Source organism: Monocercomonoides exilis (assembly GCF_001643675.1).
Source record: "Monocercomonoides exilis strain PA203 chromosome Unknown scaffold11-1913109, whole genome shotgun sequence".
NCBI lineage: Eukaryota > Preaxostyla > Oxymonadida > Polymastigidae > Monocercomonoides > Monocercomonoides exilis.
The window spans coordinates 1,317,678-1,331,392 of record NW_027150556.1 but is presented as its reverse complement, the minus strand read 5'-3'; the positions used below and the strand labels follow the sequence as shown (position 1 = coordinate 1,331,392).

Sequence of the window (13,715 nt, the reverse complement as noted above, 5' to 3'; positions counted from 1 at the left end):
AGCAATTTATAAGTTTGTCAAAACATTTTTCTTCAAATATACGTACTTTGGGCCTGTCAAAAAAGATCAATTTTCTTTGACTTTCTTTTGGCGTGGCAGTAAGTCTCAATTTTTCTTTTACTGAAACATATATATAAATGGAAACACCCCTTCGGGAATATGTGTTTTCATTGCGTTTTGAATCGAAATGGGGGCAGAATTGCTATGTTATTGGTTTGAGTGATTACCGATTACCCAAAGATTTTTATTTATCATCTCGTTGTTACATTTCAATGAAACTGTATTTTATTTACGACATCATTTTTTAGGAGAAGGAAAGGAACTTGGATGTTGGCGGCCGAATCCATCATTGTTTGACACATTTCATTCTCATTTTCTAAAAGCAAAAAGCTCATTCTATACTTTTATAAAATTAACAATTTTTGGATGTTCATTGCAAACTTTATTTTTGCTTCCATATTGCTTTTTCTTTTATTTATACTGTTTTTTCAGACGAATGATTTACACTGCAAAAGCTTTTTGGACAATCAAATTGCAGATTCCAGATACAAATCTTAGATACACATATGTTGTACTGGATGATTTTGACCCATCAAAAACAATACTCTGGGAACCTCGAATAGATAGAGAATTGAAAAAAGGTCAGATACCAAACACTGATGATTGGGGAGTTTGTGAAGAAATACTTTATAAAATTCGTTGTCATTTCCCTTTTGATTTTGCTTCATTTTCTTTTTTTCCTGTTATTAATGAATATATTTTTAAGGTTGGAAGAAAAGTACAAGAAATTATTTTGCCCGTTATTGAAAAACCGATATGGCGCTGCCCCATGCCCATATCACGAATGTTTGATCCAGCAGGTACAATACGTGAAGAATTTGAAGCGCTTCATTTTGATGTTATTGTTATTCTTGCACACAAGGAAGTTTGAATGTTCTCATTGATATAATTTTTTTATCATAAATTAACATTTTTTATTTAATAATCATTTTTGTATTCGTATTGATTAGGAATTGGAATATCATACAAATAGGCAACTCCTGCCTTATTATGAAAGTCTAAAAATTCCAATTCATGTTTATGAGGTGGATGATATGAGCGTTCCGCCAGAGTTCGAAGAATATGGCCGTTTGGTTAATGAAATCATTGACGTGTGCCTTTTTTTTTTTGAAAAAAACATTTTTATTTGCGAATTTCTTTCATCTGTTTTTGTGCTGTTTGCATTTGAAAATGTAATTTATTACAATTTTTTTTCCCAGCTGATAAAGGAAGGAAAGCGCGTTTGTGTCCATTGTCATTCTGGAACTGGACGAACTGGACTGTTTATTGCGTGCATATGGAAAAAAGTATGATTCAAAATAATTAATAATATTGATAGCATTTTAACGATTATTCTTTGATTTTGTTTGAAACATTTGATAAATTTTCGCAAAGTTGACAAAAAAATCTGCAAAAGAAATTCTCGAGCAATTCAATGATACATTCCACGGAGCTCTTCTCACTTCAGACTGCCTTCATTATCTCCATCATTTCCAGTGAAGCTTCAATCAATTTTTTTGTTTATGTGTTTTTGTGTAACTGCTTCTATTGGAACAGCTGTTCATTGTTTTCGAAAATATAGACTTACAACATCAACTAATTCACTTCACGTGATAAGCACAGCTTATTGAATTATTATTTAGTTTTTTCATTTGGGGAAAAAATTTTTTATATATTTAACATTTAGCTAGCAAATGAAATTCTTGATTTTAATTTTTATTTCAAAATACTGAAAAACGATAAGTTGCTATTTAACATTATTGAATGGAAAAAAAGAATTTATTTAACAGCATCTTAAGCAGTCAAAAACAAGAGTTTTTGTAATTAAATATGATAAATTGAGCATTTTCTTTTAAAGTGATTTTTGTGAAAATGATTACATAAATTATTCTTCTGTGAAAAGTCAAAATTTAGCAAATTTTCGAAACATGAAAATTCAATTTTTAATTGTTAAGAAAAATTGTCAAAAATGTTCACCGTGATGTTCGTCATAATTGGAAATTATTTGCTTATTCTCAATACCATGGGAATAATTCTAAAAAAATTTTTTTGGACAAAAATTCCAAAAACGAAATACAATCAGACAATTTTCATGTAATCCGGTCACCTCATCAACAAAAATATTTCAATTCCAGCAATAAGAGAAATTGAAAGTTGTGCTAAAAGCAATTAATTGCAAGTCACACATAAACAATTTTCTGTTTGAAAAATAAATACTTTCATTACAACAAAACCAAATTCGCATCGTAAACCTCATTTTCTCCTTAAATTTTGAACAAAAGCACGTAATAAAGAGAAGACAGAAAAACATTAAAACAAAAAATCAATAAAACAACATAAAATCATTCCTTCCCCTTTTTAAATTGGTTAAATGAACAAAATAACATTGAATGTCAAAAATATTTTTTTTGTTATTTTCAAAATAAAACCTTTCAACCAAGATTCAACGCATGAAGGGTTTGAGATGTTATCCTTTCAAGCATTACGCAAAGTCCTTGCATGAAATGATCAAATCGTGTTCTTCCAATTATTCTCTCAAATTCTCCAATTTAACTTGTTATGTATTTTTTGGTAATTGAGATAAAAAATAGAATAATTTTTCAAAAATATTCCTCGATGCCGGGAATCGAACCCGGGTCTCAGGAGTGAAAATCCTAAATCCTAACCGACTAGACTACATCGAGTTGGATGACGAACTTTTTGTACTCATATTTATGTATAAATTAAATTATTAAGTCTGTTATATAAAATGTAGATCTTTTCGTTTTAAAAATTTTGAACATCCCTAAAATAAAAATTGTCAGAAATATCCGATTTTATGAAATTCAGATAAAGGAATTAGACCTTTGCGACAGACCGACTTTTAACGAAGTATCTCGACAAATCACTGACAAAATTGTTAGATAATATTTCTGTTATAGATTAAGAAAAAATCACGTGAATTCTGAATTGATATAGGTTAGTGTGTGAATATTTTCGTAATCTTTTTTTTCATTCATATTTTTCGGTTCGAATATTACACTTGAACATCCAAAAAAAGAACACTGAAGAATGAAAAGACTCACAAATGACATCATCATCTTTATTTGAGTAAAAACATTTGTCAATGACACAGATGTGAAGAATTCAGCTTTCAATGACAAAATCTTTTCTTGATGACAAAAAACCTATAAAAAATCAACAACACGAAAAAAGATATGATTTCAAAAATAATCACCCAATTATTTTTGAAAAGTCGCAAATATTTAATTTTTTAAATAACTCAAAATTTACATATTTTGCTCAAATTTCTGTTTCCATTAATGAATCTTCTAAAGAATGAATGAAATTGCATTATCAAGAAAAAGATTTTATTTTTGTGAAATTTGGTGTATGTTAACAAATATTTGAGGAAAATATAAAATTTTTGAATTATTTGAAAAATGAACATTTGCAACTTTTCAAAAAGAATTACCCATATAAGGGAAAATACAGACTTTCAAGTTTTTTTTGCGCAAAGCACTAAAAAATTGCTTCACTTATAATTTTATTTCACTGCCTCAGATTTCAAAAAAAATTTTTGATTTTGATATCTGTAAACAGGCATCTTTGAAACCAAAACAAAAAGTTTTTTAACATTTTACGAATGTCAAAAAATGGAACTATTTTTATTGTGTTTTAATGAGACAAAAAAGTCAATGAAATGTGCATTATTTTTCAATGAAAATGGCAGAAGCAAAATATTTTGCCCCATTTCAAAAATATAAATATTGTTATTTGTTATTCAATAATTTTATTATTTGAATTATTAATAATAAATTTCCAATCAACAAAAACACAAAAATAGAATATTAAAATATATAAAAAATTTTCAATTTGTTTATACAAATCTTTGTCGAGATCAGTCGAACGACAAATGTCGGTCTGTTGAAAAGATCAGTTCATTGAAAAGTTATATCTGTCAAATATGTGATTATTTTTGAAATCAGATTTATTCTCACAAAATTTTCGGTTCGATAATTTCTTTTGAATATCTTCATATGAACACTGAAACGTGAACAGGCACATTCAAGTCCTCTTTATTTTTATTTCAGATGATGCATTTGCTTTTGCAACAGTTGTGATAATTTTAGCATTTGGATACAAAATCTCTTCCCAAAGGCAAACAATCTTAGAAAAATCAATACCCCGAAAAAATATATGATTTTAAAAATAATGACCCAAATGGATACTCTTTTTTGTGAGCATTTATTTTTTTTAGAAACAGAATTAAAATTCAATATTATCATTAAAAAAAAAGAAAAGAAAAATAAAAAAAGAAAGAAAAAGAAAAATACATCTTTTTTCATATTTTCTTTTTTGACTAACACATATCTTCAAAATTATTCTTGTCGAAAAGGTTTATTAAAAAACAATGAGCAATGAGAATATTCATGCACTGGATGTTCACACTAAATATTAAAATAAGGAACAAATATCAAGAACAGTGCCCCCACTGTTTGAAAAAATTTGAGTGGTATCAATTATTTGCCCTATTATTCATCCTTTAGAAGAATTAATCCACCAAATGATAAGAGGAAAAGCCTCAACAAAGGAAAAGGAAGAGAGAGAGAAAAAGACGAGGAGCTGCGAAATGAAGAATGCATTGGAAAACGAAAAAAGTGATATTCTTACACACCTGTAACTCTTGATAAAAGAATGAAACTTGCTTTTCTCTATTGGAAATACGTTCAAGAAAAATCAGAATCATGGTACGCTAGCGAATGAGCATTAACCATAACAACCACATCAATGTGTCTCTCAAAATTGAGAAGCTGAATTGACATTTCCTTCCCGTAAAATCAAAAAGGAAGAAAGCAAAAAGCATTCAATCAACAATTCAACGAGATAATCAGAGAAAAACTACGAAAAGATCCTCTAACACCTATTAGGAAATTGTCAAAAGAGATGTCAATTGCAGGAAGAACAATAGGAAGAACAACAATTCATCGTTTGCTTACAGAAAAATACGAAAATACTCAGAAATATCCACAATTTTCATTAAAAAGAAAAACAGTCAGATTTTCATTCGGAAATACAGAGGAAAATAAATCCATTGGAATTGCTTTTGTGGAAAAGCTTTTCGAATATCAAAGAGATGGCGCTATGACATTCCTCATTGACGAAACGTCCTGAAATATTGAATGCATTCGGAAATATGGATGGTCACAAAGGGGTGAAAAGGTGTTGATTCCACCGTTTCCTATTCATCAGTGTTTGACAGCTATCACGTCAATATCAACAAAAGGAATACTCCACTCAGAAATTGAACTTGGAAAAGCAAACCATGTATCATTTGATGTCCACCTCAAAAAAATTCTGCTTTTAATAAAAAAAATGTTTCTTGTGTCATCATTTTGGACAACGTAACAATTCACCACATTCAAACAGACGAAATTGTGAAGGATGCAGGCAATCATATTTTGTTCAATGCAGCCTATTCTCCAATTCTGAATCCGATTGAGAATGTTTTCGGTTTTTGGAAAAAGAGAGTGGAGGAACAATCTCTTTGTTGGGAAGGTGAAAACCACTTTATTTTCACTATTCTTTAAACTTTCAAAGAGATTTCTCCAAGAGAGGTCAGAAGAACAATTACTCACGTCAAAAATGTTATCTGTCCACAAGTGCAGGTTATTAAAAAACTAGTACAAGTTTTTGTCATTTTAATTAATTGTTTCCGACTTTTTTTTTGCAAATAAAACAATTGATATCCTTTTTATTTCATAAAGTTTTTTTTCGATTTTTTCTGAAACAAAGATATCAGAAAGATGAGCAATAAATGAAAATGTTTTGAATATTTATATGGGGGAAAATATGGACTTTCAAGCATTTTATGCACGACCTGTTGAAAAAATTTTTATTTCATATTTGCACGGAGTTCGCAAAGTTGAACAAAGCAATCCACTTTTTTCAGTCACATTATTCTTTGCTCAAATGTTATTGAACATTTATAAATTTTGATCATTCCCACAAAAGATTTAAATTTTGATTTTTTCAAAATACGATGAAAAATAACTAATCCACTCTTGGAAACATATTTATGCTTTTTATTATCACTCAAAAAATTCAAAAAGTTTGGAAATTATGAAGATATTTCTTTCTGAATAATTAGTGGGCAATGATCTCTCAAAATATTTCGCACAATTACCTGAGCTTTAATAAGGAAGCAAAGAAATGTGAAATGAGATAATATGAAAGTCAATTTTTATCAAAAATCACAGATGAGCAGAAAGCAGCAACTGCAGCATTCTATGTTTCTTAGACTGATTTGTTCGCTTTATAAGCATTTGATTATGTGGTGTCGGTGCCAAACAGTAATTCATTCATTGCCAACTTCACCTCTTCACATTTTTTCTTTTCACTTGAAAAACAACTGATCTTTTTGCCCTTTTGCCAATTAACGAGAGCTTTTTCGGCTGATCTTCCTTTCTTATCCGAATGTTAATATAGTGCTTATACTTCTGATGGAGCTTCTGTCTGATATGAAGGTTTATCTCAAAAAATAGTCTTGCAGAAAAGACATCTCACTAATCGCCTCTTCTTTTGGTATTTTCAATTTCTTCATCTTCTTCATAATCTTTCTCTTTATTCTCCCCTTCTTCTTCGCAATACACAACAAACCTTCTCTTTTCGCCATTTCCGATGCAAAGAAAACTGGTAAGTCAGATGCATCGATATCAAAGGATGAATATTCTTCACTTCCTCTCACACTTCATACGCAAAGATTGTAAACGATGACTGCTTCATTCGCATGGGAAGGAATGATGAACATTATCAAATTCCTTTGAAGTTTTCTTTGCCAGATGCAGGTGGAATTTGTGCAAGTCAAAAGAAGCCATCACAATGAGCTCGAGAAGCAATGTTGAAGAAACATTGTGATAAAGCGCACTCTACTGATCAAAAGTGTTATGTTGCAGAACAATGTGAAGTTCTCGGAGATTCTTTTTCACTCTTCTTCTAATTCCCCTTATGTGAAAAAGTCTGTTTTGAGGGATATTGAATCATGAAAGAAGCAGAGCATAGGGCTGAGGAAGTGAATTATATTTAACTTAACAAAAATGAACCTAGTCTTCTGAGGATTTCGTTCGTAATTGCACATCTGGTGCCTGGATCTCCGAATAATATGCGTGCTGAGGGACGAAACTGGGTGAAAAAGTGAAGGAGCAAGGGGTTGCAGTGCGTGAAGTGGGGGAGATTGTGGAGAAGGGGCTGTCGGCAGCGGGACTGAGGATGGAGGATGTGGTTCTGTTTCATGCAGCGATTGCGCTGGCAGAGCTGGAGGAACGGGAAGAGGTGGAGGAAGGAGAAAGGAGAGGTAAAGAGGGAGAAGAAGATGGAGAAGAAAAGGGAGGGAGAGAGAGAGGTGATGGGAATGAGGAGAAAGGCGGGTATCAGACTGCTCACAGAGATTTTGTGGAGAGAATCAAAGAGAAACAGAGGAAGCTGGAAGAAGCGATGGTGCTGCTGGTTGTGGAGGCGCTTGGGCTGAGTTGGCTGAGGTTTGTGAAGGCAGAGGCTTAGGCAGGTTCAGACAAGCAGCATTCAGTTGAACCCTAAGTGTGCAGCACTTCATCAGCCTACGGCATCCAACAGGAGATATCAAGAGCAGAAGAAGAAGCAGCAGATGGGTCTTTGGGTATAACTTTCGATGAAAGTTCAGATGGAGCGGTGAAAGATGTTGAACAAGTGGAAATGTCTGCGAATGGTTTGGGGATGAATGAGGAGTCAGGGAGAGAGGGTAGTTCGATTGATTTGGAGAAGGAAGAAGAAGAAGAGGGGCAGATTCTGGATGTGGCATCGCTGCTGAGTGTTCCTGCGCATCCGGAGTGTGTGATGCTGGTTGACGAGAGTGCGTATGGGAGATGGCGGGACTATCTGGTGACGATGACGGTGACGGGGGCGCTGGTGGAGCTGTGTGCGGAGCGGGAGTGGATTGTGGGGAAGCCGGTTGTGGAAGGGATGATACAGCCAGACGGGACGATGAGCGTCACATTAATTGTTGAAAGACTGCTTTTGAGGAAAGAGAAGAGAAGAGAAGAGAGTTGGGGTGGGGGTGGATGTTTGGCATCGGATGGAGTGTCGTTGCAATTGAGTTCGGACAGGCAGAGAGAGAGAGAGAGGATGGACGAGTTTGTTGCGATAGGGGAGGTTGTGCCGCAGGAAAGTGTGCCGTCGATCGCTCTGCGGGATGCGACGTATGCGATCGGGCAAGTGTGCCACGGGAAAGGGATGATTGGGGTGTTTAGTGTTTCGTATTGTGTGTTTGTGGACGAGTGGGAGTCGCTGCGGATGTGAGTGGTGGATCTTTCTGTGGGCCCGCAAGCAGCGTTGTTGGTGTTCCGGTGGATGTCGTATCTGCTGCAGGGGGGTATCGAGATTGCGTCTGGAAACTACCTCCTTCCGCTCCGCGGCGGCACAGGCGCTTTGCATGTGAGTGCTCCGTCCTCTGATTCTGCGCATTCTGCCTGTGCTCGGCCTCAGGGTTGTTCGAGCGGAGCACACAGGTCGGCCTCGCCGCGACAGGTGGCAGGTGTGGAGAGAGTGTCCCCTCAGGCGGCGTGTGGCTCAGCCAGCGCCTCTGCACGGGTGTGTGCCTGTCTCTCTCCAGCAGCGACACGCAGCTTTGTGATTGTGCAGCCGTTCTACCAGCCGGAGCTGTCGCGTGTGCCGCACGGGCAGTTCTTTTCGAACTGTCAGGAGCACAACATCACGTTTGACTTTGAGGGGAAGTGCGGTGTTCTGTTCCAGCTGGCCGGGCATCTCATTGCGGGGGTTGTGGGGTTTGTTGCATGAGAGCGGTCGGTGGAACTTGCGGCGCGGACAGCAGAGCGAGCGCTGGAGACGGTGGCAGTGCAGATGCTGCACTGTGCGTTTGTTTCTGAGCTGAGCAGGGAAGAGAAGAAAAGGATCGAGAAGAGGGTGTATGGAAAGAACGGGGCTGTGGCAAGAGGGACGGCGCTGGGGAGGTTGGCTGGGCTTGGGGGTGGGCTTGTGAAAAGCGCGCGAGAGAAAGAAGACTTGACAAAGGCTGGTCTTCATGGCTTGTCACGAATAAGCACTTTAGACAATCCGATTGTTAATTATGGTCAGCTTTAAATTTGTTCCATTTTCATAAGAACTTTCTTGGTTTTTTTAATGTTAACCATCATTATGTGAGAGATTTTGTTCTATTGTTTATTTTTTTAATCTTTGCATCAATTAAATTGTTATCATTTAAATTGGATGAACGATGTTTTTTGTTATCCATATTTCAATTCATGCACATGGAATTTTGAATAATCCGATTGTTTAAATATGTTGATATTTTTTGTTGAACAAGAAGATGTCCTTTCTTCTATCATTATCCTGAGAAAAGTCTCGTCATCAATTGGATTTATCATATTAAAAAGAAAGCATTGAAAATTCACAAATGACAACACACATAACAAATAATTCCATTAAAAAAATGTTTGAAATGAGATAGTTTGTGTGAAGTGGAAGTTTCTTTCGATGTGAATGGCACATTCCAAAGGATGCAAAAAAAATTAGCTCATTCTTCTTTTGCATCTTCAGGCCCGTAGTTTGTTCTCAAGCGTTTCTCTGTCTCTTTCAAGGGGTTCATCAGCTTGTGAGCTGTTTTAACAACAAAACAATTGACAAATTGAAGAATAGGTTTTGATAACCATGAAAATGAATTTTGCACAAAGCGTGAAATAATGAAATATTTATGAAAAACATTTGAAATTTCAATGCAATCATATTTGTAAAGCAAATTTTTAGCAATCTTCGCCTGCTTCAACAACTGTTCTCTCGGATCCGCTAAGAGATCGTCCTCGTTCGTTGTAATCATCTTTGGCAGCATCGATTCCTTCAACGTCCTTGCCCCAAGTTTCCCTCCGCTTCCATCTCCTTCTTTTAGCTGCTCTTGAATACCTCGAAATGCGGGTTTTCACGCCACCTCTTCCGTTCCCTGAATTGGTCTTTCTCCGACTTCCTGGACAGCGGATTCACTGCGCCCACGATGAATGAAATGTCGGCTGCTTTGACACAGTAAGCTTTATCATGGCATCTCAGCACACAAAATTTTGATGCGCTGCTGTTGAAAACAACATGCGCACAGCTGTTGCTGCTTCCAAATGCTGGTTGGTTAACAGTTCTGTTGTCCCTCGCTTGTGCGTGGCAGCTATCTGCGCATTCAGTGAAATGAAATATGCTGAAATAAAAAAAAAAAAAAAAAACAATGATACTGAATGAAAATGGATAAATTTTAATTGAAAAATACAAAAAAGAAATATTTTTTTGCAATAAAATACAGAGAATGACGATGAAATTCTATTAAACAAAAGTTGCAAACCAGTTGAATCAAGCATTTTTGAGCAGTCGTTTGTTAATATGTACAGCCTTCCCGTTTTCTCATCCAAGTTCCCTCCTTCACTTATATTCCCGATCCCCTCCGCAACGCATAATCCACCAAAACCACCTGAGTTTGGAACAATATGTGCAGATCGAAGATCAAAAGTGGATGCTAATGAAGCAGCCGAAGGTACTTAAGATGGAGATGAAGAGGAGGATGAGAAGAAGATGAAGAAGAAGAGAACAAAAAAGAGGAGGAAGAAGAAAACTCATCATTTTTATAGGTCGAACAGTTGGATGCTTTGAAAGTTGAAAAAACAATTTACAAAAAAACTGAAAAAGTTGAACAAAAGAAAGTTGGCTTTCTTTCCTGAAGGCAAAACAAGGATGGCAGAGTTGCATTGGTGTGTGATAGAAAATAAAAGGCACTTCTCTCTGGTAAAATTTTCATTAGCCAACAAATACAATTGAAAAAAAAGGAAATAGTGGAAAACAGTTGAACACAGATGTTTGCCGTTTGAATCACAAAAATGGCAAACTCATTCTAAGTTGCTGCATGAGAATTTGATGGCTATTCAAACGATAAATTCTCAAATACGAAAAAGACCTTCTTTTCAGCTGCCAAATTTAAAAAAAAATATCGTCAAAAAAGAAATCGGAGGAGAAGAAGAAGAAACCACATAATTCGCAAAAATGCAACTTTTAATGAATTGTTCCTGGCAATAGCGCTCAACATAAAAAATGCTGTTGGTCGGAATATAAAAATGATTAAAGAAATAATAATATGAAAATAATTGGTTTTGCATCGACTATGAAAATTCCTTAAAAAAGAAGACCTGTCCTTCCCTATTGCAAAAGCAGAGAATTGTTCAATCATTAATGCAGTCAATCTCCTTTTCCATTGTTTCCCTGTGCTCCTTTCTCCATCTTCCTTTTTTCTCCTTAAATATCCTTCTTTCTATGTTTTCATCCATTTTCCTCATCAAAAAAATATTTCTGCATTTTTCTTTCCAAGAGCTGTCCAATTGTTGGCATTCTTCTTCAATTTTCCCTCTCTTCCAAATGCTTTGAAATTGAATTTATTTTCATCCCATGTTCCTACTGAATATTAAAAACATGCAACTTCCATCTTCTGATTGCATCTCGGCATCCAGTTCTCTTTTGAAATACTGACAAAAAAAACAAAAGAATATCCTTTTTGATAACTTTCCTATACGAAAATTTCAAAATGAGATGCTTTGAACTATCGTTATTAATACCTGAAAAATATTTATTATGAGCAAACATATATTCGCATTCAAAAATGAAATTATAAAGATTTTTATATTTTCTTTTCTCTTTTCAAAAAATTGGAGGTTGACAAATTAATTCACGTAAAAAAGAAATAGCAAACACATTGAAACTTTAAACTTTATTTTTAATTTCCTTTTGTTGATGAATAATCCTCTAAAACTGATTTTCATTGCTGATCAAAAAAACAGACTCAGGCAATTTCAAAAACTAATTTGCTATTTCACTATCATATCTTTATTCTTCGAGAATCTTAACTGATTCCGAGAATTCACAAAAATTTTATAGGTGTTCTCAAATTGAAATTTCAAAATTTTCAATAACCCTTTATAACAATTGTGACTCATTACCTTCCTCATATTAATTTGGAAATCAGTTTATAATGCAATCTTTTTTAAGATATATGGTTTTTGATATAAACATGTATTATAAAATGCGAAGTTTATTTAGAATCTTTGTTTTGAATAAAGATTTCAAATTATTATTCAAAAATATTCAAGAAACGAAAGTTGTGAAAATTTTTCTATTGCAAAGTTAAATTTTTCAAATAAATAAATTCTCGAAACTCATTTCTCAAGCTTAGAAATCATTTCTTTTCAGTTGCAAATTTTTTCACTGAAAACGCTTGAAGTGCCATATTTTCCCCTATATGATCGATGAAAAAAATTTGAAAAAGACTTTATATTTGTTGGAAAAAAGTTTCGAAATAATTGAAACCAATGAAAAATAAAAATTGAAACTGAAGACATTAAAAAACAAAGATTAAAAATACAAAGTCCAAAATATCCTAATGAAAGAAAATCGTTACGCCACAAACAACGAAATACAAAGGAATATTCGTTAATTGGTGTATTTGACATCAAAAACAACAAACCTAAATACACATTATTTCTTTAGATATTTCTGACACATGTGGTTATTTTTTGATTGGCAAAGGTTCGGAGATTTATGAAAATGCAATTCTGAGGCCCTCTTCGCTTTTATCCATGAGATTTGGAAAACACTGCACAAGAAGATAATGCATTGTGCTTTAATATGGGTGATTATTTTTGAAAACATATTGATTCATTCAAAAATTTCGGTGTAAAAATATAACTTGAATATCTATAAACAAAAATCGAAAAGTGAAAAGGCTTATTTATTCATTTTTATCTTTGATTCGGAAAAACCATTTATTTTATTAAAACAATTGTCATTCTTCTTCTTTTTCGAATTAATAATTTCTTTCAAAAAACAATCAATCTTTGTTAAATCAACACACCGAAAAAAGATATGATTTCAAAAATGATCACCCATATTTTGAAAGTGATAATAACAATAATAAAAAGAATAATTTCATAATAAGAGTGAACAATACATGAAATATATTTTTGTTTTGTTGCATGCTTTGAAAAAAGGAATAAAAATGATAAATGTAGCTATAATTAGAAACTCAATAATATTAACGCCAATCAATAATGACATCCAATAAAAATCTTAACTTGAGGAATGATCGACATTAAAAACGGACAGATCACCATTTTTTGGGAATAGACTGTGTTTATTTTCAATAAGTGTGTTCAAACAGTTGTCAATATTAGGTGGTAAATTTTTATTTGTGAATAAAGTTATTTGTATTTAGTAGTCTGTTGAAAAAAAATATCCATCGTCACACAAATTATTAAACAATATGTTTCCACTATTTCTCACGCATTTTTCACAAAATGCAAACAGAAAAAACGATTTCGTTTCTTAAGTCAGGAACATAAGACGAGTTGTATTTTTTTGCTTAACAATATGTTTCATTCTTTATAAATATAATTGGTGAAAATTTATTATTCGAAAAAAATTTAAGGCAAATGAAAAATCTTCTTTTTTTCAGTTATTTTCATAAAGAATTTTCAATGAACCGCAATATTTTTTAAGGTTATTGTCTGCTAAACACATTTTTTTTTGAAAATCCGTAAATGTGAGATTTTCAGCTTCATTGAAAATTTTCATTTTTTCACAAAAATTTAAAAAAAACTATCAAATTTGATTAAAAAAATAAACACACT

General features: G+C 33.6%; 4 protein-coding genes across 4 annotated transcripts; 3 read left to right on the top strand and 1 right to left on the bottom strand.

The window, feature by feature from the left end:
• The first annotated feature begins 53 nt into the window (after window positions 1-53).
• On the top strand, window positions 54-1,739 carry MONOS_12313 (uncharacterized protein). The gene is made up of 7 exons (XM_067864924.1): window positions 54-213; window positions 309-351; window positions 493-670; window positions 767-925; window positions 1,011-1,151; window positions 1,260-1,346; window positions 1,435-1,739. The coding sequence occupies exons 1-7, from the start codon at window positions 138-140 to the stop codon at window positions 1,537-1,539; spliced, it is 789 nt and encodes a 262-aa protein (XP_067731683.1). The 5' UTR covers window positions 54-137; the 3' UTR covers window positions 1,540-1,739.
• A 5,548-nt stretch (window positions 1,740-7,287) lies between these two features.
• On the top strand, window positions 7,288-8,352 carry MONOS_12314 (uncharacterized protein; the record flags this gene model as incomplete). Its single annotated transcript, XM_067864925.1, has 2 exons — window positions 7,288-7,556; window positions 7,623-8,352. 2 exons carry the CDS (start codon window positions 7,288-7,290, stop codon window positions 8,350-8,352), a joined length of 999 nt encoding a protein of 332 aa, XP_067731682.1.
• Window positions 8,353-8,403: 51 nt separating this feature from the next.
• Window positions 8,404-9,330, top strand: MONOS_12315 (uncharacterized protein; the record flags this gene model as incomplete). The annotated part of the gene is made up of 1 exon (XM_067864926.1): window positions 8,404-9,330. One exon carries the CDS (start codon window positions 8,404-8,406, stop codon window positions 8,848-8,850), a length of 447 nt encoding a protein of 148 aa, XP_067731681.1. The 3' UTR covers window positions 8,851-9,330.
• Window positions 9,331-9,812: 482 nt separating this feature from the next.
• MONOS_17276 (uncharacterized protein) lies at window positions 9,813-11,266 on the bottom strand (the record flags this gene model as incomplete). The annotated part of the gene is made up of 7 exons (XM_067870180.1): window positions 9,813-9,969; window positions 10,144-10,249; window positions 10,391-10,582; window positions 10,819-10,824; window positions 10,929-11,007; window positions 11,067-11,133; window positions 11,226-11,266. 7 exons carry the CDS (start codon window positions 11,264-11,266, stop codon window positions 9,813-9,815), a joined length of 648 nt encoding a protein of 215 aa, XP_067731680.1.
• Between the last annotated feature and the right edge of the window lie 2,449 nt (window positions 11,267-13,715).

Coding starts and splice junctions, on each gene's coding strand:
- MONOS_12313 (XM_067864924.1), top strand. CDS start 138: ATGGAAACACCCCTTCGGGAATATGTGTTTTCATTGCGTTTTGAATCG. Junction 352..492: donor TGGCGGCCGAATCCATCATT/GTTTGACACATT, acceptor CTGTTTTTTCAG/ACGAATGATTTACACTGCAA. Junction 926..1,010: donor TTATTCTTGCACACAAGGAA/GTTTGAATGTTC, acceptor CGTATTGATTAG/GAATTGGAATATCATACAAA.